At 56.0% G+C, this 24,265-nt stretch overlaps 1 gene segment (V, D, J or C); it reads left to right on the top strand.

The window, feature by feature from the left end:
* The window catches only part of LOC123574618 (immunoglobulin heavy constant gamma 1-like), a gene marked incomplete at its 5' end in the record, with an annotated part of 164,439 nt that extends 140,980 nt beyond the window's left edge, over nt 1-23,459 (top strand). The window contains 6 exon segments of the C gene segment in view: nt 17,094-17,387; nt 17,776-17,811; nt 17,930-18,256; nt 18,354-18,668; nt 19,974-20,104; nt 21,943-23,459. Of these exon segments, the coding sequence occupies nt 17,094-17,387; nt 17,776-17,811; nt 17,930-18,256; nt 18,354-18,668; nt 19,974-20,104; nt 21,943-22,026 (1,187 nt within the window).
* Between the last annotated feature and the right edge of the window lie 806 nt (nt 23,460-24,265).

Genomic DNA, 24,265 nt, shown 5'->3' with positions numbered 1-24,265 from the left:
CAGTCAATACCACACAGTGCCTCATCCCCTGGGACCAAAGTTTACATTGTGCCCTATTGGCTCAGTTTCCCAAATTGCAGCCATCCCCTACTCCCCAGGTCCACACCTCCAGAACACCCCTTCTTTCCCCGAGTTGGACCAATGATGCACCCCCCAGGAATAGACTCACAGCTGCAACCTGACCCCTTGAGCAAAAACTGTTAAGGGGTGCCTCAAAGTCACAGATCCTAGCACTGTGAGCAACCTAATCCAACCTTGCCACAGAAACTGAACCTACACCCCAAGATCCAGGTGCCACAGTAGATTCTTGAAACCAGGAGACTAGGACCCCAGCTGCACAGCTACTCTAATTTTCTGCACCTGGAACCCAGCACCATTGCAGCTGCACATTGGTCACATTAGACCTGCCACCGAGAGAGAGCCCCTTGACTAAGTCTCCTCATTGTGGGGAAACAAGAAGAGGAGGACTCCAAAAGCCCTGGACACTGAGTACACTAAAAACCTATGCCACTGCTACATCCACAAACGTCTACAGCCTAGGCCACTGAAGTGCCCACAGTTATTGCTGAGGCTGAATGCAGTTGAAGAAGATGCACGTAGGCAATGCCACTGCACCTATTCAGAAACAGAGTCATCACACTTTCCCAACCAAAACACTAAACCCAACTGCAGGTGAAATTCTTTTTCTAAAATCCCACTCTTGAAAGTTTGGAAGAGGTGACTGTTTCACCAGATGCACAGACATCCATGCAGGAACACAATAAACAAGAGAAAGCAAGGAAATATGACACCACCAAAGGAACATGACTCTCATTAATAGACCTCAGTGAAAAAGAAATCAATATATTGCTGGAAAAAGAATTCAAAATAATGGTCTTCAGATAACTTTGATCTTCAGATAACTCAATAAGATACAAGATACAAGAAAACAGATAAACAATTCAATGAATTCAGGAAAGTAATTTACAGTATGAACCAAAAATTCAACAGAGATAGAAATAAAAGAGAACAAAACTAAAATTCTGCAGGTGAAGAATTCAATGAATAAAATTTAGAAATACAGTGATGAGCTTCAACAGCAGATTTGATCAAGCAGAAGAAAGGAAGAGATAGATCCCAATACAATGGTAGTTGAGAACTTCAACACCACTTTCAGCACTGAACAGATAATCTGGACAGAAAATCAACAAAGAAGCATTCAATTTAAAAAGCACTTTAGACCAAATGCATCTGACAGATATTTACACAACATTTCATCCAACAGCTGTGAAATACACATTCTTTTGTCTCATTTTGCCCCGTGCCATGAAGACCGGGCTGTTAATTTATATTGTCAGGGTGAAGGAGGCCACCTAGGGAGACTTGGCCTATCTGCTGCTGCTATCAGTTCAGAAACAAAAGGAAAGGCACGACTTTCATTCTTTTTTATTATTATTATTATTTTCCATGACTCAGCTTCCCAGCTCAACTTTTCTTTTTGGCATAATGAGTTTGGAGTCTTGAGATTTTATTTCCCTTTCACAATGGTCAAGGTCACACCCTCTGTATTCATGAAGGCTGGTCCACACCCGGACCCCTGCCATCCCTGGATGCTTTTCAAATGCATACTGCAGTCTCTGGCACTCTTTCACCATTGTAGAAACTGAGGCCTTGGGGAGCCTGCAGCCCGTGCTCATGGGGACAATGCCAGGCTGGAACCCGCATTTCTGACCCCAAAACTCCTGTTCCTTTCACTCACCCCACACCACTTCTATGAGTCCAGAACATTGTCCTTGCCTGAGTCCTACCCTCCGGGACAGAGGCTCAACCCAGCCACCAACACATCACACCCTGAGAAGGTCCCTTGAGCCCAGACAGGTTTGGAGAGCACAGAAGCCCTGGAAGCTCTGTGAAGGGGCTGCACAGTTCTCTATTCAACACATACTCACCAGGTGGCCACCAGCAGAAATGTCACACGGCATGGAGCTCACCTGGGCCAACAGGACAGGTGTGGGGTTGGGAGGCATTCCCAGGGCACTGGCTGAAGCAGAGCTATGGGGAAAAGTTGCGGCCAACCTCAGATCTGCTCGTCAACACCTGGTCCCCTGCCCTCCGGGGCCACAGAACACTAAGCTTCCTGGATACTGAGGCTGGGTGGGGCCATGGGGGAGAAGAAATCTCAATGAGTTAAAAGGTCATTTTAAAAAAAATTATGATCATGACTCACATAAACATGATGACACATTTCAGAGATGCTCTTTATCTCATTAATTAAGGTGCTACAACCAGTTAAAAGAGGAATTCAAATTGCTACACTTATATAATTGATTAAAGAATGGTAAAAGGCGTTCATAAATAGATGCAAAATGGCCCTTTTCCCTGGAAGGTGAGGAGGAATCCATTGTCCTTCCAAAGATGAGAATTTGAACTTCTACCAATTCAAAGAGTTTTGCATCGCTATCAATTATCTACAGCTTCGAGCAGTGGTCCCCAACCTTTTTGGCACTAGGAACTAGTTCCATGAAAGACGATTTTTCCACAGACCAGGATCGGGGGATGGCTTGGGGACAAAGCTGTTCCACCTCACATCATTGGGCATTAGGGTCTCATAAGGAGTGTGCAATGTAGATCGCATGAATCTGCAGTTTGCAATAGTGTTTGCTGCTATGAGAATCTAATGCTGCCACTGATCTGACAGGAGGTGGAGCTCAGACAGTAATGCTCACTCACCCCTCTCCTCCTGCTATGTGGCCCAGTTCCTAACAGGCCACGAACCGGTTCCAGTGCATGACCCAGGGGTTGGGGACCCCTAGCTTATAGAGTTGTAAAATAGTTCAAAGAAAATAAAAGATGCAGAGTTTCACAGCATGAAATAACCTGGAAGAGTGTACAAGACGATGTCTTGCTTTCCATTGAAGGCACCTAGTAGTCTTTTGGTCCATTTCAGTTTTTCTCAATGTTTCCTATAAACATTTATAACTAACTGACAGAAACAGATCCATAATATGGAGAAGATCCCTGTAAACAAACCAAAAAAACTCAAACAATTCAACAGAGGCATAGGAAAGAGAACTGAACAGATGTTTTACGGAAGATATCCAAATAGCCACTAAACATATGAAAAGATGTTGAACCACACTAGTCAACAGGGAAATGAAAACAAAAAACCACATGAGAGAAAGTCGTTCTGATTCCAATAATGCTGGAGCAGCTAATATCAGACCAGTCCTTTGGCAGATGGCAATTATAAACACTGGAAAAACTGTAAGCACACACAACACACACACACCAACTGCAGGCACAGGAACATGACCAAAAGTAGACAAACACTAGTAAGGATTATTCCTTGAAATGTTTGTCTGAAGTCACACCCCAGTGCATGTAACAGGTGCAGCTAGAGTTCAAGCAGGAAACTGCAGCCCTCCTGCTGAGGAGTGGAATGCAGGGCTGCATTTTCAGAGCAGTTGGAAATGAAGAGAAGATGTCCATAAAGGAGAAGGTCACTGAAGGGAAACCCCACAATCTGCAGGTAAACTCCACGGAAACCTCTGGCTGATCCCTTAGGTGTGCATGGGTAAGGAAAACTCCAAAGGGCCCAGCAGAAAGCAACACCTGTAAGGTTGAGAGAACTGAGATTTCAGCTACTGCCAACTGCTGGGCAGACAGACTTTGGAGTTTGAGTCAACTCAAGCTAACTGCTTCCTAACATTGAAAAACACAATCAATGCTCTGCTAAGGAAGAATGAAAAGCCCAACGTCAGTACCACATGTTATCAACAACATTGGGCGCACATTCAAAATTACCATGTATGCAAAGAAATATGAAAAGGTGATCCATAATCAAAAGAAAAACAGGTCAATGGAGATCAACTCCAAGGTGACCTAGATGCAGACTCAGTTATCAGACAAGGACTTTAAAGAATTTATGTTAAATATGTTCAAAGACTTAAAGGAAAATATGGTTGTAATGAGAGATTAGATGGGGAATATCTATAAGAAACTGAAAATATTTACAAGAACCGAATGAAAATTCTACAACTGAAAGTATGATTCTGAAATGAAAAACATCATTTGGCCAGGCACAGTGGCTCATGCCTGTAATCCTCACACTTTGGGAGGCCAAAAAGGAAGCATCACTTGATCCCAGGAGTTTGAGACTAGCCTGGGCAACATGATAAAACCCCATCTCTATTTTATTAAAAAAGAAAAGAAAGAGAAAAACATTACTCAAGTTTAATAACAGATTGCTGCAGACATGAGAAGGAACTGAAAACTTAAAGTTGCATCAATAGAATATGTCAATTCTTTTTAATCCAATCCAAAGAAGAGAGAGAAAAATACTAAAAAATGAAAAGAGACTCATCCTGCTGGACAAGGTGAAGCATTCCAAAACATGTGAAACTAGAGTCCAGAGGTAATGTATAAGGGTAACGTATATGGGAAAGAGGTTGAATCGGCTCACAGTTCTGCAGGCTGTATAGGAAGCCTGACACCAGCATCTGCTTCTGGTAAGGACCTCAGAAAACTTGCAATCATAGCAGAAGAGCAGGTATGTCACATGGCAAGAATGGCAGCAAGAGGCTGAGGGGGGGTCCCAGACTTAAACAACTAGATTGTGTGTAAGCTCACTGGGGGAGAACTCCCTCATCACCAAGGGGATGATGCAAAATCATACATGAGGGATCTGCCCTCACGATCTAATTACCTCCTACCAGGCCCCACCTCCAACACTGGGAATCATATTTCAACATGAGATTTTGAGGGGACAAATATATAAATCATATCCTTCCACCCCTAGCCCCCCAAATCTCATGTCCTTCTCACTTTGCAAAATACAATCATGCCTTCTCAACAGTCCCCCAAAGCCTTACCTCATTCCAGAATCAACCCAAAATTCCCAAGATCCATGTCTCATCTGAAGATGACTCCCTTCCACCTATCAGCCTATGAAATCAAAGACAAATTATTGACTCCAAAAATACAATGAGAGTGCAGACATTGGGGTAAACATGCCCATTCCAAAAGGGAGAAGTTGGCAAAAAGAAAGGATCTATATGCCCCATACAGGTCAGACATCTGGCAGGGCAGTCATTAAATCTTAAAACTCCAAGGTAATCTCCTTTGACATCATGGCCCATATCCAGGACACAGTGGTGCAGGAGGTGGGCTCCCAAGGCCTTGGACACCTCTATCCCTCTGGCTTTAGAAGATGTAGCTCCTGTGACTTCTCTCACAGGATAAAGTTGAGTGCCTGTGGCTTTTCCAGATTCAGGGTGCAAGCTGCCAGTGGATCTACCATTCTGGGGTCTGGAGGACTGTGGCCACCTTCCCACAGCTCCACTACACAGTGCCCTGGTCAGGACATTATATGGGGGTTCAACCCCACATTCCCTTTGGCACCGCTCTAGTAGAGGCTCTCTGTGAGGGCTCCATGCTGGCAGTCAGCTTCTGTCTGGACACCTAGGCTTTCTCATACATTTCTCAAATCTAGGGGGAAGATGCCAAACCTCCTTCACTCTTGCATTCTTGGGCCCTACAGGCTTAACACCAGGTGGAAGTCACCAAGGCTTATAGTGGCTTGTACTCTCCAAAGAAGCAAGCTGAGATATTCTTGGGGCCATCTGAGCCAAGGCTGGAGTCAGAGCAGCCAGGATGTGGAAAGCAGTGTCCCAAGGCTGAACAGGAAGCAGTGGCCATGGGCATGGCCCACAAAACCATTCTTTCCTCCTTGGCCTCTGGGCCTGTAATGGGAAAGACCACCTCAGAGATTTCTGAAATGCCTTCAAGGCCTTTTTCCCTTTGTTCTGGATATGAGCACTTAGCTCTCTTTTAGTTATGCTAATCTCTCTAGTAAGTGGCTGCTCCACAACCTGCTTATATTTCTCTCCTGAAAATACCTTTTCTTTTCTAACACATGGCCAGGATGTGAATTTTCCAAATTGTTTATGCTCTGCTTCCCTTTGTTGATGAAAAAAGCCAAACTCTATAAAACACTTGAAGACATGGATTCTGAGCCAAATGTGAGAGCCATGAACTGTGGCATGGCCTCAAAGTGTCCTGAGAACATGTGTGCAGGGTGGTTGGGTTACAGCTTGGTTTATGTTTTAGGGAGACATAACACGTCAATCAAAACATGTAAAGTATACATTGGTTTGCTTTGGAATGGCAGAACAATTTAAAGTGGGGAATTGCAAATCACAGGTGGATTTGAAAATTTTCTGATTGGCAATTGGCTGAAAAAGTTAAATTACCTAAAAAGTTTAAGTCAGCAAAAAGTAATGCTTAAGATAAAGGGGATTGTGGAAGCCAAGGTTCTTCTCATGTAGATGAAGCCTCCAGGTTTCAGAAAGAAGAGATGGCAAATGTCTCTCATCAGACCCTAAAAGGTGCTAGACTCACATAAATCTCTCCTGAATCAGGAAGAGACCTGGAAAGGGAAGAAGATTCTCTAGAGAATATAAATTTCCTCCACAAGAGACAGCTTTGCAGGGCCATTCCAAAATGTGTCAGAGAAATAGATTCTGGGATAAAATACTTTAATTTCCTTCCATGCCTGCCACCTGTCATGTGATGCTATACCAGACTCAGGTTGGAATTTGATATCTTATTGCTACAAAGAGTCTGCTTTGTCAGTCTTAAGCTCCTTGTTTTAATGTTAATACTGGTCAGCTGAGCCTAAACTCTAAAAGGGGGAGGTTATAGTGAGGTACCTCCAACCCCTCCCCTTCCTGTCATGGACTGAACTGGCTTTTCAGGTTTCTTTGGAATCCCCTTGGATTAGCATTTCATTTTTTTATTTACACCTTTTAAATATAAGTTCTAACTTTAAGTCATTTCTTTGCTTCCCTATTTTATAGACTATTAGAAGCAACCAGGTCACATCTTAGAAGTGTCTGCTTAGAAATGTCTTCCACCAGATGCCCTAAGTCATCACTCTTAAGGTCAAACTTCCACAGATCCCTAGGGCATGAACACGATGCAGCCAAGTTGTTTCTTAGGATTTAACAAGGGTGACCTTTACCCCAGTTGCCAATAAGTTCTTCATTTCCATCCGAGATTACATCAGCCTGGCTTTCGCAGTCCATATGTCTATCAGCATTTTGGTGACAGCCATTTAATCAGTCTCTAAGAAATTCCAAACTTTCCCTCATCTTCCTGTCTTCTGAGTCCTCCAAATTCTTCTAACCTCTCTTCCTGTTACCTAATTCCAAAGCTGCTTCCACATTTTCAGGAATCTTTATAGCAACGTTCCACTCCTCAATACCAATTTTCTGTGTTAGTTTGTGTTACTAGAAGAAAAAATAATAATAATACGTGAGGCTGGTAATTTATAAAGAAAAGAGGTTTGCACCAGGTACTGTGGCTCATACCTGTAATCCCAGCATTTTGGGAGGCCAAAGCAGGAGCATCAGTTGAGCTCAGAAGTTTGAGCTCAGAAGTTTGAGATCAGCCTGGGCAACATAGTGAGAACTTATCTTGAAAAGACCAGAAGGGAAGGGCAGGGGAGGGTGGGGAAGGGTGGGGGAGGGCAGAAGTGCAGGGCAGAAGGGAAGCACAGGGCAGAAGGGAAGGGCAGGGAAGGGAGAAGAGAAGGAAGGAAGGGAGGTTTAATTAGCTCACAGTTCTGCAGGCCATTCCAGAAACATGGCCCTGGCATCTGCTTCTGGCGAGGCCTCAGGGAGATTGCAATCATGGCAAAAGGCGAAGGGGAAGCAGGCATGTCACATGGTAAGAGGGAGCAAGAGAAGAGAAGTGGCATGTCCTAGACTTTTAAACAACCAGTTGTCACATGGACTAACTGAGGGAGAATTCATTCATCACCTGGGGGATGGTGCTAAACCATTCATGAGGGGTCCAGCCCTGTGATCTAATCACCTCCCACCAGGCCCCACCTCCAACACTGGGCATCACATCTCAACATGAAATTTGGAGGGACACATGTCCAACCCATTTCACCACAGGAAGCTGAAAGAGGCGGAGGGTCCTCTCCTGGAGCACTCAGAGAGAGACAGCCACCAACACCTTGGTCTCCAACACTTGATCTCAGACTCCTGACTTCCAGAACTCTGAAGACATTAATTTTTCTTGTTTGAAGCCACATTTGTGATATTTTGTTACAGCAGCAACAGCACGGATGTAGCTGGTAACAGAGTTCTCTAGCCTCCAAAATACAAGCCTCGGGTAAATAACTATTGAATTTGACCACATGGAAATCAGGAAGAATGTAATAAGCATCATCAATAGACGGGATGACCTGGGAGATCGTGGCAAGTTTAAAGCTAATCGGAAGTTGGCAACCAAAAAATCCTGTCTTGCGAATTTCCACGAAAACCTTTAGAAAACATGGTTAGAGAAAAGATGGAGAAACCCGGATGACTCCCTGGTTTCTGAAGAGGTGCTTAGGCATTTAAGTGAGACTGACGAGACTCCACACTGTACCCTTCAGAAGGGCAGACACTCATGAGATCATTAACCACGGCTCCCTCGCTGGGAGGCAGACACAGAGCTGGAGGCGGCGGCCACAGTTTAAACGAGGTGAACAAAGAAGTGTCAGCACCGGGACTTGCAGGAGGCCTGGGAAGGAGCAGGCGGCAGTGGGGCCTGGACAGCCCTGGGGAAAGGAAGTTACTCGGAGGAGACAAGGGACTTGCATTCGGGCCAAAACCAAGGACAAGAGGTCAGCTGGTCCCAGGGAACTCTGGAGCCCAGCACCCCACCATGGATGCAGGGGCCTGACAACCCCACAGAGGGCTGTGGGCACCGGGCACCAGCCTGCAGGGGGTCTGAAGGCTGCTGCCCAGCCACACATGTCCTGGTCCTGAACAAAGGGTCCAAGAGGCAGCTGCAAACTCGCCCTCCTCAGAGCAGCCCGTTAGCCTCAGCTGGTGTTGGCCCCCGGTCACCACACATGCCCTGACAGTGGGGCTTGGCCTCAGAAAGGGGCCCCTCCATTTGTATTTTCTGTCTGATCCTTGACACAGTGCGGACACCAAAGACCAAACCCTAATCTTGATTCACATACTCTGCAAAGAAATGACTAAGACTAGTTCTTCCAGAGGTCAGTTTTAGAACATGTTTATTCTAATTCTGCCTTATCTCTGTGCACCAAGAAAAATATCTGCACGTCTGTAGTAAAATGGGAAGGTACCTTCATTTTGTTTGTGTACTAAAGAAAACTTTTAAACTATATCACGTTTTAAAACTTGGTTTTGTGTGTTTTGTATGCTTATAACATTTTCCATAATAGATCATTTTAATGATGAAGTCAGCGTATTCTGACAGAAAGCAGATCAATGGATTCCTGGCAATCAGGGAGGCGTTGATTGCAAAGGGGAGAGACTCTTCTTGTTACAACTGTTCGTCTGGATTACAGTGGTGGTTGCAAGATTCTGCATTTGTTGAAACTCACATGTAACAGGATGCATTATACTGAATGTAAACTACACTTGAATAAATACGACATTTAAAACTTTAAAAAGTTGGGGGGTGGTTCACTGCCCCGGCTTGAGGCCCCCTGGCCACACTGCCTGGCCAGCCGGCCCCCAGCCCTACCAGCGCTTGCCTCCAGCATCCCAACAGCCTCCTGACCCCCAGCATAGACAGCCCTGGGCCGCTCGGCACCCTCAGGAGTGCAGCCATCCGGGAGCAGCTCGATGGAGATGTGGAGCCCGAGACTGGTGCCACATCACATCCTCCCGCCCCCACCAGCCACACACAGACGTCAAAGCTGCACTGTCCTCACACACGCTGCCCCCACCCACCCTGGTAGGGCCATTCCAGGCCTGAGGCAGGAGGGCAGACTCTCCCCCTGCCCGAACAAGCATACCTGCACACACCCCAGCACACATATACACACACAGGTGTGTACAGCTGAGACACAGCCCGTTCTCACGCAGTCTAGTCCCTGTCACTGAGGGAAAGGGGCAGCACTGTGGGCCACGGGAGGGGCAGCTGGACACAGAGCCAGGCCCTGGTGAAGGCCCAGGCCACTGGGGGAGACTGCCAGCATGGCTGGGCGTGAAGGCCAGAAGAGGGCAGGAGGGGCTGGGGCACTGTGCCTGTTGGGCCTAGGTGGGAACACGTCAGGCAGGAGAGGAACAGCCCGGACCCTCACACAGGCAGAGGTGGAGGCAAGAGCAATTTCTGGAGGCCAGGGCAGGGCCACCACCTCAAGGAAAAGCAGAGCAGGGTGAGAACGGACATGGGACTCGGAGCTGAGCAGGCCTGGTGGGCCCCAGCAGGGAGACACAGAGGACTGGGGGATCTCAAGGTTGGCAGAGGCCAGAGATGGAGCCCCAGCTGGGACTGGACCTGGGCTTATGGGAGCTGCAGGTGACCTGTTCCCCTTCCTGGGGGCCCACCCTGCCCATCCCCTGCAGCCCAGCACAGCTTGGGGCATTGGATAGAACCAGGAGAGAGCTGACCAGGCACTGAGGCCCCTGCCCCAAGTGCCCATAGCCTGCGGGAAATGAGCAGATAGATGGGGCCGGGGTGGCAAGTGGAGCCCCAGCCACACCCACACAGTGCACACAGACACACCAGGGCTGGAGGAGGCAGGAAGCGCGCCACCCCTGCGTGGTTTCTCTCCTAATCTCACCCTGGGTTTCTACCACACTTGATGCAGGTGATGTTTAGCCAAGATTGTGGACGAAGAGTTGGTGCTGGAAGGGGTTAGCCATCTGGGAGGTGTTGCTATGGGATGCAGGGATTTTGCATGTGAGAAGGACGTGATCATGGGGGAACTGAGGGCAGACTCTCACGGGTTAAAATGTGTTCCCCTATAAATTCATGTGTTGAAGTCCTAACCACCAGGACCTCGGAATGTGACCTTGTTTGGAAACAGAGTCTTTGCAGGTGCAATCAAGTTCAGATGAGGTCACCCTGGAGTAGGACGAGCCTCTGATCTGATATCACTGCTGTCCCCATCAAAAGGGGGAATCTGGGCACAGACAGCACGTGGGGAGAACGCCCTGTGAAGATGGCGCTGCTTCCACAAGCCAGGAGCGGCAGAGACAGCTGGCAACGCCCAGCAGCCAGGAGAGAGCCTGGGACAGAGTCTCCCGTCACACAGAGGAGTCAGCCTCACCGAGGCCTCCATCCCAGATGCCCGGCCTCCAGAACCAAGACAGAATAAACTTCTGTTGTTTAAGCCACGCAGTCTGGGGTGCCGTGTTGCCAGGGCTGCAGCTAACAGGTACGGGTGTTGTCCTGAGCCACCAGCCCCACAGGCTGCACGAGAACTCCCTGCCCTAGCCCAGCACAGTCTTCCTGGCCCCCTAGGTGTGCCATGGGCAGTGTGGGGCCCCTCACTCCGTCCTCCCCCAGTCTGGGAGGTTGAGCCCATAATGAGTTCCATGGGGTGAAGCCAGAGCTGGAGGCTGGGAGCCAACTGGGAGCCCACGGCCGGAGGATGGATTTCCCCAGGGACCTACACATGCACCTCCACCTGCCTCCTAGACATTCTCTCTGAGGGCACGGCTGGTGCCAGCTCAGGGATCCAGCAGGGACACAACGGAGGGACGTATCCTTGTGGAGAGCACATTTAGGAGGAGGGACATGATTTCCCCTCGAAATGTCCATTCTGCATTCTGCCTATTCCATGCTGGATACTTCCTCTTCCATGCTGGATACTTCCTCTTCCATGCTGGATGCTTCCTGTTTCATTCTGGATACTTCCTCTTCCATGCTGGATGCTTCCTGTTTCATTCTGGATACTTCCTCTTCCATGCTGGATGCTTCCTGTTTCATTCTGGATACTTCCTGTGCGACACCTCCTCAGGCTTTTGGTCTGCCCAGTCCCTCTGCCTTCATCCTGTCCCCTCCTACCTCCCACCTCCACATCAGTCCTTGCCCAGCTCCTCCCTCTCTCCAGAGCTTCCGCCTGGCAAGGTCCCTGCTGAACTCAGTCCAGGCTCCCCCAGCACAGATGGGACCCTTGCACCTGCCCTTGGCCCTCCCCACTTTGCATGATACCAGCACCCCCAGCAGCAGGGAGACCCCATTTCTCTCTCTACTGCTGGCCCAGTGGCCCTGGAGTCCCACTGCAACTCGGGTGTGCCCTGGCTTCTGAGGAAGCTGAGTGCCCTGCCCCTAGCCAGGCCATCCCCTCTGCTCAGTCCCAGGGCCCTGTTCACTACCCCTTCCCCTCACCTGCACCAAAGGCTCTGGCTGACTCTGCCCAGGCCATGAATGGGCCCCTCTGACTCCCCTCTGCTGGTACACTGCCCTGCACCACCTCCACTCAGCTTCAGTGTGTTCATCCAGCTGTCCCATGTCCCCTCGGTCCCTAGGAGTAGAGCTGGTGGCCCTGGTTCCTGGCAGTCCATCTTGTTCCTTCTGGAGCGCCAGCCTCAGGGGCCTTCCTGCCCAGGGTACACTCGAACCAGCCCTGGGACCCTCCTGGTCTCAAGCACACGTTCCCCCTGCAGCCCGACCCACCCCTGCCTGTGAGCTCAGCCCTGAGCCCTGGAGCGCCTTCCCTTCCCCGTCCCAGCTCGCCCTTGCCAGCTGCTCAGCGGGATGGGCTTACACTCCCCTCCCCGCACCATGAGTGAGGGCCACCTGGAGGGATGCTCAGGCAAAAGAAGCCACCAGGGCCCAGTGGGGGCCAGAAGGCTCAGGTGGGAGGCCCAGGTATTAAGAGGCTGAGACCATGGGCGGAATGGGCATGATCCTTGCCAGTCTCAGTCCAGCCCCAGGGAATCAGGGACAGAGAAAAGAGCAGCGCACAAGGTCCAGGCTCCCCACCTTCTCCTGTGAGTATGGGGGCACCCACCACCCCCATCCCCACACACCCAGGAGGCAGCCTCGGCTGTGTCTGGACTCCCCCTCGCCCTCTGACACACAAACCACCAGAAGAAAAGGGAACTTCAGGAAGTAAGCAGTGCCCCCGGTTTCAATCCTGTTCTTAGTCTTTGCAGGGTGCAGGGGTGGAGTTCCCACCTCTGGGGACCTGGGACCTGAGCTGTGATTTCCTAGGAAGACAAATAGCGGCTGACAGCGGGGGCGGGGACACCCACATGAACCGCGACAGAGCAGGAAGGACTGGGACCCCCACCTCGATGAGTGGGGTCAGCACAGGGCAGGAGCACAGGCTTGGGAGGAGAAGGACAGAGCCTGGGGGCAGCCATGGATCTCCTGGACCTGAGCTGCTGAACAGGCTGCAAGGGGCTGGGGAGACGCTGGGGCGAGGCCGGCCCCACATGGAGGCCCAAGCGGAGCCAGCATGGGGGAGGTGGGCAGGCTTCAGGCACCGATGCCCACCCAGTGCCAGACGACGGGGCCCGCGGGCTGGTGCTTGCCAGCCAACAGGGCAGGACGCACTAGAGGCTGACGGAGGCCTCCAGGACCACCGGGCTGGGATCACGAGGAACATGACGGGATGCGGCAGAGCCGGCCGTGGGGCGATGCTAGGATGGCCAGGACCGACTTGAGCTGAGGAGGCAGCAGAGCGAGGGAGGAGGAGAGGACCCAGGGAGGGGTTGTCCAGGCCGGCAGCATCACCGGAGCCCAGGGCAGGGTCAGCAGTGCTGGCCGTGGGGCCTCTTCTCAGCCAGGACCAAGGACAGCAGGTGAGCCGGGAGCAGAGCAGGGAGGGTGATGTGGCAGCAGGACGGGAGGGTGGAAGTGAAGGATCCCAGAGGCAGAGGCAGGGACAGGGGACGGACAGGGGCTGGGCTCAGAGCCAGCTGACGGGGCTGGGGCACCTGCTGGCGGGGAGCAGGGCTGTGGTCAGCAGCGGAGAGGAGCGGAGAGCTGTGCTGAGTGCATGGGCGCGAGGAGGGAAGAGCCCAGGGAGGCCCAGAAAGGCCCAGAGCACAGCAGGCCTGGGGCGAGGAAAGGGGCTGAGGCTCTGTGGGTTCCGGGAGCTGACCCAGCAGAGCAGAGGCCACTGAGGAGCTGGGGTTCAGGAGAGGCTTCCAGAGCAGGAGCGTGCCGGGACGGGAGGATCCAGGAGCTCATCCAGGAGGGGGACATGGGCAAGGGCAAGGGGCTCTGCTGGGGAGACCTGACTGGACACGGGGTGCTCCACAGCATAGGGAACAAGCCAAGTGCCACAAAAACAAAAATGAGGCCAGAAAAAAGAGCCCAAACCTGGACAGAGGGTGCCAGGACAGGCAGGGGGCAACAGTGGTCTGAGTGATGTTGCTGCCCCAGGTTGAGGGAGGGTAGAATGAGCAGGGGGCAGACTTTGGAGCTCAGGGGACCAGGACGGAGCAGCCGCAGGTGCACAGGGCAAGTGGGGGCAGGAGGAGCAAGGGGCAGCTCCTGGAGCTCAAGGTACCAGGACAGAGCATCTGAAGGTGAACAGGGGCCGGTGGGGGGACAGGATGAGCAGGGGGCAGCTCCTGGAGCTCAGGGGACCGGGACCAAGCAGCCGAAGGTGAGCAGGGGCTGGTGAGGGGCAGGATGAGCAGGGAGCAGCTCCTGGAGCTCTTAGAGCCAGGGCAGAGCCGTCGCAGGTGAGAAGGGCTCAGTGGGAGGTGAGCAAGCAGGGGCAGCTCCAGGAGCTCTGGGAACCAGGGCAGAGCAGCCCCAGGTGAGCAGGGGCACGGGGGAGGCAGGACGCACAGGGTGTAGCCCCTGGAGCTCAAGGAACCAGGGCAGAACAGCCTCAGGTGAGCAAGGCAGCGGGGAGACAGGAGGAGCAGGGGGCAGCTCCTGGAGCTCAGGGGACGAGGACAGAGCAGCCACAGGTGAGCAGGGGCCGGTGAGGGGCAGGATGAGCAGGGGGAAGCCCCCTGGAGCTCATAGAGCCAGGGCACAGCCTCGCAGGTGAGAAGGGCTCAGTGGGAGATGAGTAAGCAGAGGCAGCTCCCAGAGCTCTGGGAAGCCAGGCAGAGGAGCCGCAAGTGAGCAGGGGCTCCTGGGAGGCAGGACGCGCAGGGGGTAGCCTCTGGAGCTCAGGGAATCAGGGCAGAACAGCCTCAGGTGAGCAAGGCAGGTAGGAGACAGGGGGAGCAGGGGACGGCTTCTAGAGCTCAGGGAATGAGGGGAGGGCATCTGAAGGTGAGCAGGGGCTGGTGGGAGGCAGGACGCGCAAGGGCCAGCCCGTGGAGCTCAGAGGACCAGGGCAGAGCAGTCACAGATGAGCAGGGTTCAGGGGGAGGTGGGCAGCAGGGGGCAGCTCCTGGAGCTCAGGGGACCAGGGCAGAGCAGCCGCAGGTGAGCAGGGGCTGGTGGGAGGCAGGACAAGCAGCGGGCAGCCCCTGGAGCTCAGAGAACCAACGCAGATCACCCACATGTGAGCAGCGGCTGGTGGGAAGCAGGAGAAGCAAGGGACAGGCACTGGAGCTCAGAGGACCAAGGCAGAGCAGATGCAGGTGAACAGGACCGATGAGAGGCAGGACAAGCAGGGGACAGGCACTGGAGCTCAGAGGACCAGGGCAGAGCAGCCGCAGGTGAACAGGGGCAGGTCAGGGGCAGTAGGAGGAGGCGGCAGCTCCTGGAGCTCTGGGGACCAGGGCAGACCCGCTGCAGGTGAGCAGGGCTGGTGGGAGGCAGGACAAGCAGGGAACAGGCACTAGAGCTCAGGGCACAGCAGCCACAGGTGAGCAGGCCGGTGGGAGGCAGCACTCAGCTTCTACACGTTGGCAGGAGCTGGGCAGTTGCTGGCAGCTGACAGCTGAGGGCTGGTGAAAGCACAGTGCAGCCTCCTGGTGCAGGGAAGTGGGTGTGAGCCCATCCCACTGAGCAGTTGGCAAGGGTGAGCTGGGATGGAGAAGGGAAGGCATTCCAGGGCTCAGGGCTCAGTTCACAGGCAAGGGCAGGTCTGGATGCAGGGGGAACATGTGATGAGACCAGGGCTGGCCCCAGTGGACCTGAGGTTGGTGCTCCGGAAGGAACAAGATGGGCTGCCAGGAGCCAGGGCCACCAGCACAATGAAGCTGAGTGGAGGTGGTGCAGGGCAGTGTACCAGCACAGGGGAGCCAGAGGGACCCCTTCAGGGCCTGGGCAGAGTTGGCCAGAGCCCGTGATACAGGTGAGGGGAACAGGTAGTGAGCAGGGCCCTGGAGCTGAGCAGAGGGGATGGCCTGGCTGGGGGCAGGGAACTTAGCTTCCTCAGAGGTCAGGGCACACCTGACCTGCAGTGGGACTCCAGGGCCACTGGGCCAGCGGCAGAGAGAAATGGGGCCTCCCTGTGGCCTGGGGGTCTTGGTGCCATGCAAGGTGCGGAGGGCCAAGGGCAGGTGCAAGGCTCCTACCTGTGCCGGGGGGCCTGGGCTGAGCCCAGCAGGGACCTTGCCGGGGGAAGCTCTGGAGAGAGGGAGGGGGTGGGCTGGTGGCCAAGAAGGCCAGGCCAGGGCTGGGAGGGTGAGGGTGTGGTGACTCAGCCTCCGGAAGTAATGGAGGACACTGGGGAGGCAGGGGGCATCGATGCACTCAGGGCCCTGACCTGGGGTGGTACACACTGGGGCTAAGGGGAAACGGGGAAGACGCTGAGGAGGGGGCTCCCGGGGGCTATTCCAAGGCAGGAGGTTCCGGGGCCCTGGGGCTGAGGGTGCCGACCCTATGCAGCGTCTGGCCCCTCTGCTGCACAGAAAACCAGGGCCCTGGAGGGCAGAGGGCAGGCTATGACCAGGGCCCTGGGCAAGTCAGACCCACTCACTAGGGGAGGGCCACGCTGGGGCGGCAGGGTCAGGGGCTTCAGGGGGCTCGGGGGACCCACGAGAAGCCATCTTAGAACAGTGGCCACTGGTCAAGCCAGGCACCCATAAAAGGCTGGAGTGGGGCCGACGGGCATGAGCCGTTCCTGAGGTGGCACCGATGGCCAGAGCCGAGGCCAAGCTAGAGGCCCTGGGCTGTGCTGACTCCCTGCAGACACAGAGCACTAACCCGGCTGCCCAGCCCCGCCTCCTAGGCTGCAGGGGTGCCTGCAGAAGGGCACCGAAGGGCCGCCACTCCTGCAAGCCTTCTGGGACAGGCTGGGCCTGACCTTGCCTTTGGGGCAGGGAGGGGGCCAAGGTGAGGCAGGTGGCACCAGCCAGGTGCACACCCAATGCCCGTGAGCCCAGACACTGGACCCTCGCTGAGAGACAAGAACGGAGGGGCCTCTGCGCCCTGGGCCCAGCTCTGTCCCACACCGCAGTCACATGGCGCCACGTCTCTTGCAGCCTCCACCAAGGGCCCATCGGTCTTCCCCCTGGCGTCCTCCTCCAGGAGCACCTCCCAGAGCACAGCGGCCCTGGGCTGCCTGGTCAAGGACTACTTCCCCGAACCCGTGACCGTGTCGTGGAACTCAGGCGCCCTGACCAGCGGCGTGCACACCTTCCAGGCTGTCCTACAGTCCTCAGGGCTCTACTCCCTCAGCAGCGTGGTGACCGTGCCCTCCAGCAGCTTGGGCACCCAGACCTACGTCTGCAACGTCGTTCATGAGCCCAGCAACACCAAGGTGGACAAGAGAGTTGGTGAGAGGCCAGCGAGGGAGGGGGGGTGTCTGCTGGAAGCCAGGCTCGGCCCTCCTGCCTGGACAAACCCTGGCTGTGCAGCCCCAGCCCAGGGCAGCAGGGCAGGCCCCGTCTGTCTCCTCACCCAGAGGCCTCTGCCCACCCCACTCATGCTCAGGGAGCCAGTCTTCTGGCTTTTTCCACCAGGCTCCGAGCAGGCACAGGCTGGATGCCCCTACCCCAGGCCCTGCACACACAGGGGCAGGTGCTGGGCTCAGACCTGTCAAGAGCCATATCTGGGAGGACCCTGCCCTGACCTAAGCCCACCCCAAAGGCCAAACTCCACTCCCTCAGCTCAGACACCTTCTCGCCTCCCACATCCCAGTAACTCCCAATCTTCTCTCTGCAGGGCTCCCATGTCGTTCCACGTGCCCACCGTGCCCAGGTAAGCCAGCCCAGGCCTCACCCTCCAGCTCAAGGTGGGACAAGCGCCCTAGAGTGGCCTGTGTCCAGGGACAGGCCCTGCCCGGGTGCTGACGCGTCCACCTCCATCTCTTCCTCAGCTGAACTCCTGGGGGGACCGTCAGTCTTCCTCTTCCCCCCAAAACCCAAGGACACCCTCATGATTTCCCGGACCCCTGAGGTCACGTGCGTGGTGGTGGACGTGAGCCAGGAAGAACCCGATGTCAAGTTCAACTGGTACGTGGACGGCGTGGAGGTGCACAATGCCCAGACAAAGCCGCGGGAGGAACAGTTCAACAGCACGTATCGCGTGGTCAGCGTCCTCACCGTCACACACCAGGACTGGCTGAACGGCAAGGAGTACACGTGCAAGGTCTCCAACAAAGCCCTCCCGGCCCCAAGGCAGAAAACTGTCTCCAAAACCAAAGGTGGGACCCGCGGGGCACGAGGGCCACGTGGACAGAGGCCGGCTCAGCCCACCTTCTGCCCTGGGAGTGACCGCTGTGCCAACCTCTGTCCCTACAGGGCAGCCCCGAGAGCCGCAGGTGTACACCCTGCCCCCGCCCCGGGAGGAGCTGACCAAGAACCAGGTCAGCCTGACCTGCCTGATCAAAGGCTTCTACCCCAGCGACATCGTCGTGGAGTGGGCGAGCAACGGGCAGCCGGAGAACACCTACAAGACCACGCCGCCCGTGCTGGACTCCGACGGCTCCTACTTCCTCTACAGCAAGCTCACCGTGGACAAGAGCAGGTGGCAGCAGGGGAACGTCTTCTCATGCTCCGTGATGCATGAGGCTCTGCACAACCACTACACCCAGAAGAGCCTCTCCGTGTCTCCGGGTAAATGAGTGCGACACCCGGCAAGCCCCCGACCCCCGGGCTCTCGGGGTGGCACGAGGATGCTTGGCCCGCACCCCGTGTACATACTTCCCAGGCGCCCGGCATGGAAATAAAGCACCCAGCGCTGCCCTGGGCCCCTGCGAGACTCTGATGGTTCTTTCCGCGGGTCAGGCCTAGTCTGAGGCCTGAGGGGCACGAGGGAGGCACAGCGGGTCCCACTGAACCCACGCTGGCCCAGGCTGTGCACGTGTGCCTGGGCCACCTAGGGTGGGGCTCAGCCAGGGGCCGCCCTCGGTGGGGCTGGGGGCTTTGCCAGCGAGGCCCTCCCTCTAGCAGCAGCTGCCCTGGGCTGGGCCACCAGAAGCCTAAGAGCCCCCTGGGGACAGGCACACAGCCCCCACCTCTGTAGGAGACTGTCCTGATCTGTGAGCTCCCTGTCCTCAGACCCCCTGCCCACTCGGGGGCATGCCTAGTCCATGTGCGTAGGGACAGGCCCTTCCTCACCCATCTGCCCCCACGGCACTAACCCCTGGCAGCCCTGCCCAGCCTCACACCCGCATGGGGACATAACCGACTCCTGGGGACATGCACTCTCGGGCCCTGTGGAGGGACTGGTCCAGATGCCCACACACACACACTCAGCCCAGACCCATTAAACCCCACACTGAGGTTGGCCGGCCACACAGCCACCACACACACACACACACGCACACCTCACACACAGAGCCTCACACGGGCGACCTGCACAGCACCCAGACCACAGCAAGGCCCCCACACACGTGAACACTCCGCGGACACAGGCCCCCACGAGCCCCACGCAGCACCTCAAGGCCCACGAGCCACTCAGCAGCTTGTCCACACGCTGACCAGCTCACACAAACCCAGCCCTCCTCTCACAGCAGAGCCCCTGCAGCCGCCGCACACACACAGGCCCCCACACACAGGGGAACCCACGCCACATCGCGTCCCTGGCTCTGGCCCACTTCCCAGTACCGCCCTTCCCTGCAGCTGGGGTCACCTGAGGGGTGGGCTTCACCATCCTCCTGCCCTCTGGGCCTCAGGGAGGGACACGGGAGACGGGGAGTGGGTCCTGCTGAGGGCCGGGTCGCTACCTAGGGCCGGGTGTCTGGCGGAGCCCCGGGGCCAAAGCTGGTGCACAGGGCGGGCAGCTGCGGGGAGCTGACCTCAGGACACTGTTGGCCCATCCCAGCCGGGCCCTACATCCTGGGCCCTGCCACAGAGGGAATCGCCCCCAGAGGCCCGAGCCCAGCGGGACACGGCACTGACCACCCCCTTCCTGTCCAGAGCTGCAACTGGAGGAGAGCTGTGCGGAGGCGCAGGACGGGGAGCTGGACGGGCTGTGGACGACCATCACCATCTTCATCACACTCTTCCTGCTAAGCGTGTGCTACAGTGCCACCGTCACCTTCTTCAAGGTCGGCCGCACGTTGTCCCCAGCTGTCCCTGACACTGTCCCCCATGCTGTCACAAACTGTCCCTGACACTCTCCCCCAGGCTGTCTCCACCTGTCCCTGACGCTGTCCCCCACTGTCTCACAAACTGTCCCTGGGACTGTCCCCCACGCTGTCCCCACCTGTCCAACAGTGTCCTCCAGGCTGTCGCCACATGTCCCTGAGACTATCCCCCATGCTGTTCCCCATTCCTGACACTGTCCCCCATGCTGTTCCCCATTCCTGACACTGTCCCCCATGCTGTCCCCACCTGTCCCTGATGCTGTCCCCCACTCTCTTACAAACTGTCCCTGACACTGTTCCCCACGCTGCCCCTACCTGTTCTCGACAATGTCCCCCATGCTGTCTCCACCTGTCCCCTTGCTGTCCCACCTGCTGTCCCCTATTCCTGACACTGTCCCCCCACTATCCCTGACGCTCTCCCACGCTGTCCCCCACATGGTCTCCACCTGTCCCTGATGCTGTCCCCAACACTGTCCCACATGCTATCCCCTATTCCAGAGACTGTGCCCCACACTGTCCCCACCTGTCCCCGATGCTGTTCCCACTTGTCCCCAACACTGTCTCACATGCTTTCCCCACCTGTCCCTGATGCTGTACCCCAAGATCTCCCCACCTCTCCCTAACACTGTCCCCCACACGGTCTCTGCGTGTCCCTGATGCTGTTCCACATGCTGTCTCCCATTCCTGGCACTTTCCCCTATGCTGTCCCCACCTGTCCCCGATGTTGTTCCCCAGGCTGTACCCTCCTGTCCCTGACACTGTCCCTGACACTGTCCCCCACGCTGTCACCTGTCCCCAACAGTCACCGACACTTCCCCACCTGTCCCTGTTGCTGTCTCCAACGCTCTCCCCACCTCTCCCTGACACTGCCCCCACACTGTCCCTACCTGTCCCTCACACTGTCCCTCACACTGTCCCTACCTGTCCCCTCCTGTCCTGACACTGTCCCCCACACTCTCCCCACCTCTCCTTAACACTGTCTGCCACTCTCCCCGCCTTTCCCTGACACTGTCCCCGACACTGTCCCCCATACTGTACCCCACACTCTCCCCACCTCTCCCTAACACTGTCCCCACCTCTCCCTAACAGTGTCCAACACTCTCCCCACCTCTCCCTGACACTGTCCCCGACACTGTCCCCCACACTCTCCCCACCTCTCCCTAACACTGTCCCCGACACTGTCCCCCACACTCTCCCCACCTCTCCCTAACACTGTCCCCACCTCTCCCTAACAGTGTCCCCCACTCTCCCCACCTCTCCCTGACACTGTCCCCGACACTGTCCCCCACACTCTCCCCACCTCTCCCTAACACTGTCCCCACCTCTCCCTAACAGTGTCCACCACTCTCCCCACCTTTCCCTGACACTGTCCCCCATGCTGTACCCACCTGTCCCTGACACTGTCTTCTGTGTTGTCCCACATGCTGTCACTACCCTGGCCCTGCTCTCCATGTCCAGGCCTGGGGGCAGGCAGTGTAGAGGCCCTGCCACCTGGGTGACCTTAAAGGCAGATGGGCCTCAGGGGCAGGGCTGTGGCCTAAGTGACCTGAGAGGTAGATGGGCCTCAGGGGCAGGGCTGTGGCCTCAGTGGCCTGAGGGGCGAGTAGGACTTGGGGGCAGGACTATGGCCTCAGTGGCCTGAGGGGTGGGAAGGCCTCGGGGACAGTGCTATAGCCTCAGTGGCCTGAGGGGTGGGTGGGACTGGGGGCAGGGCTGTGGCCTCAGTGGCCTGAAGGGTGGGTGGGCCTCGGGAGCAGGGCCGTGGCCTCACTCACTCCTGTGCTGTGCCTTGCCTACAGGTGAAGTGGATCTTCTCCTCGGTGGTGGACCTGAAGCAGACCATCATCCCCGACTACAGGAACATGATCGGGCAGGGGCCCTAGGGTCAACCTCTGTGGGGTATCCAGGGCCACCCAGACCCCACACAGGAGCCAAGGGCCATGCTTAGCCACCACCCAGGCCACTGGTGCCCCCTGACCTCACCTCCCTCAACCCCATGGCTCTCTGGCCTAGCAGTTGCCCTCTGACCCTGCTATACCAGACACGCCCCCCTTCCAGACCCTGTGCATAGCAGGTCTACCCCAAACCTCCGCTGCTCGGTGCATGCAGGGCGCTGGGGGCCAGCTGTCCCCTCAGCAGGACATTCCTACCCTCTGGCCTGCCAGGTGCTCACATAAAAGGAGGCAGCGGCCGGCATACCAGGCGCCCACCCAGGCAGGAGCTGGCCCTGGAGCCACCCCGTCCACGCCAGCCTCCTGAACACAGGTGTGGTTTCCACATGGTGACTGGGAGCATCAGCCACCAAGGCGGAGAAGCCACAGCACCATCAGGCCCTGTTGGGGAGGCTTCGGAGAGCTGCGAAGGCTCAGTCAGATGGCCTTCCTCCCAGCCCCCAGCCAGCCGCCTCCATTCTGGGCACTCCTGGGAACAGACATGAGGAATGAGGTTGTTCTTATTTCAAGCCACGCACGCTGCTCTCCGGCTCCTGGGAAGAAGCCTCTCATGGAACAGGGTCTCAGTGCCAGCACCGCCCCTTGGCTGCCGGCCCACGCTGCTGGATTCTCGGGTGGAACTCGACCCACAGGGACAGCCAGCCCCAGAGTCTGCACTGGGAGAGGAGGGACCAGGGCCAGGCCCAGGACACGGCCACCTCCCACCCACTCCACTCAGCCGAGATCACTCAGAGAAGAGCCTGGGACACGGGTCGCTACAGGAGCCCTACAGGGCAAGGGTGAGGACAGCCCAAGGAAGGAGTGAGCATCTGCCCAGACAGGTCTGCCAGAGGAGGCCTGGTGACCAGGTCCCAGGCAGGCAAGACTCAGCCTTGGTGGGTCCTGAGGACAGAGGAGGCCCAGGAGCACCGGGGAGAGAGGTGGAGGGACACCAGGAGAGCCAGGAGCGTGAACACGGCGGAACTCATCACAGAGGCTTAAGTCCAGCCCCAAGTCACGTGCAGCAGGAACAAGCAGCCACTCTGGGGCATGAGGTGGAGGCGAGACGGCAAAGAGGGTGCCCGCGGCCTGGGGAGACCGGGGCTGCCGGCCACGACTGCTGGACAAAGGCTCCCACGCTCTGCTGCCCGCGTCACGCCGTTCGGTGAATGTCACGCAGAGTCTGCAGACAGGAAGGGAGGCACGAGCGGGAGCACGGCAAGCGCCTGCCTCGGCCGTCAGGGAGGACTCCCGGGCTCACTGGAAGGAGGTGCCACGATTTCAGCTTTGGTAGCTTCTGTCTTCTTTTAAATTTTCTAAAGCTCATTAACTGTCGTTAATGTTTCTTGTTTTTGATGACAATAAAATATCTTTTTTAAGTCTTGTACTTTGTGATGGGAGCAGCCTTCCTGTGTTCACGCGCGTCCTGCGCCCGGTGGGAAGCAGAGTCAGGAGGCGGCTGGTCGAGCTGGACCTCGGGGGCTCCCTGCACACGCCCCCCGCCTCCTGCGGCCACACGCACTGCCCACGCGGCCCTCCCTGGCCCCGTCACTACGTGGACCCCCGGGGCTTCTCCTCTTGCCTACATGGATGCAGTTTCTCCTCCTGCTGGGCACGGTGCTGCCTGCCCTGGTCACTCTGCATGGGGCAGGGCTTCCAGGATAAGCTGGGTTGAGGCCTGGGAGCTGGCTCAGACTGGCCAGGCAGAGCCACACGGAGGGCCTTGCAGAATCAAGAGGTGGGTGTCAGATCTGTGTGAGTCAGCTCAGGACCACAGAGGGGCGGCTCGCACCGCAGACCTGGATCCTCCCAGGCCTAGGGACCAGGAATCTGAGATGGGGATGCAGGCAGGGCTGGTTTCTCTCAAGCCCTCTCTCCTTGGCTTATACACACCGTCTCTTCCCTGGGTCCTCACATGGCCATCCCTCTGTGTGCCCATGTCCTAAGCTTCTCTTCTCAGAAGAACACACATCAGATTAGATTAGTGACCTCATAGGAACGTAATGACCTCTGTAAAGACCCCATCTCCAAATACAGTCACATTGCAAGGCCGGGGATTAAGACTTCAATATATGAATTTGTAGCACTCACAATGTAACTCATAACAGTCCATAGTCTGGCCCCCCAAAATTCATGTTCTTCTCACATGCAAAATACATTGATCCTATCTCAGCATCCCCCAAACTTAGCC

The sequence above is a fragment of the Macaca fascicularis genome, chromosome 7 (assembly GCF_037993035.2).
Source record: "Macaca fascicularis isolate 582-1 chromosome 7, T2T-MFA8v1.1".
NCBI lineage: Eukaryota > Metazoa > Chordata > Mammalia > Primates > Cercopithecidae > Macaca > Macaca fascicularis.
The sequence above is the reverse complement of the archived record's forward strand: the minus strand, read 5'-3'. Positions and strand labels throughout refer to the sequence as shown.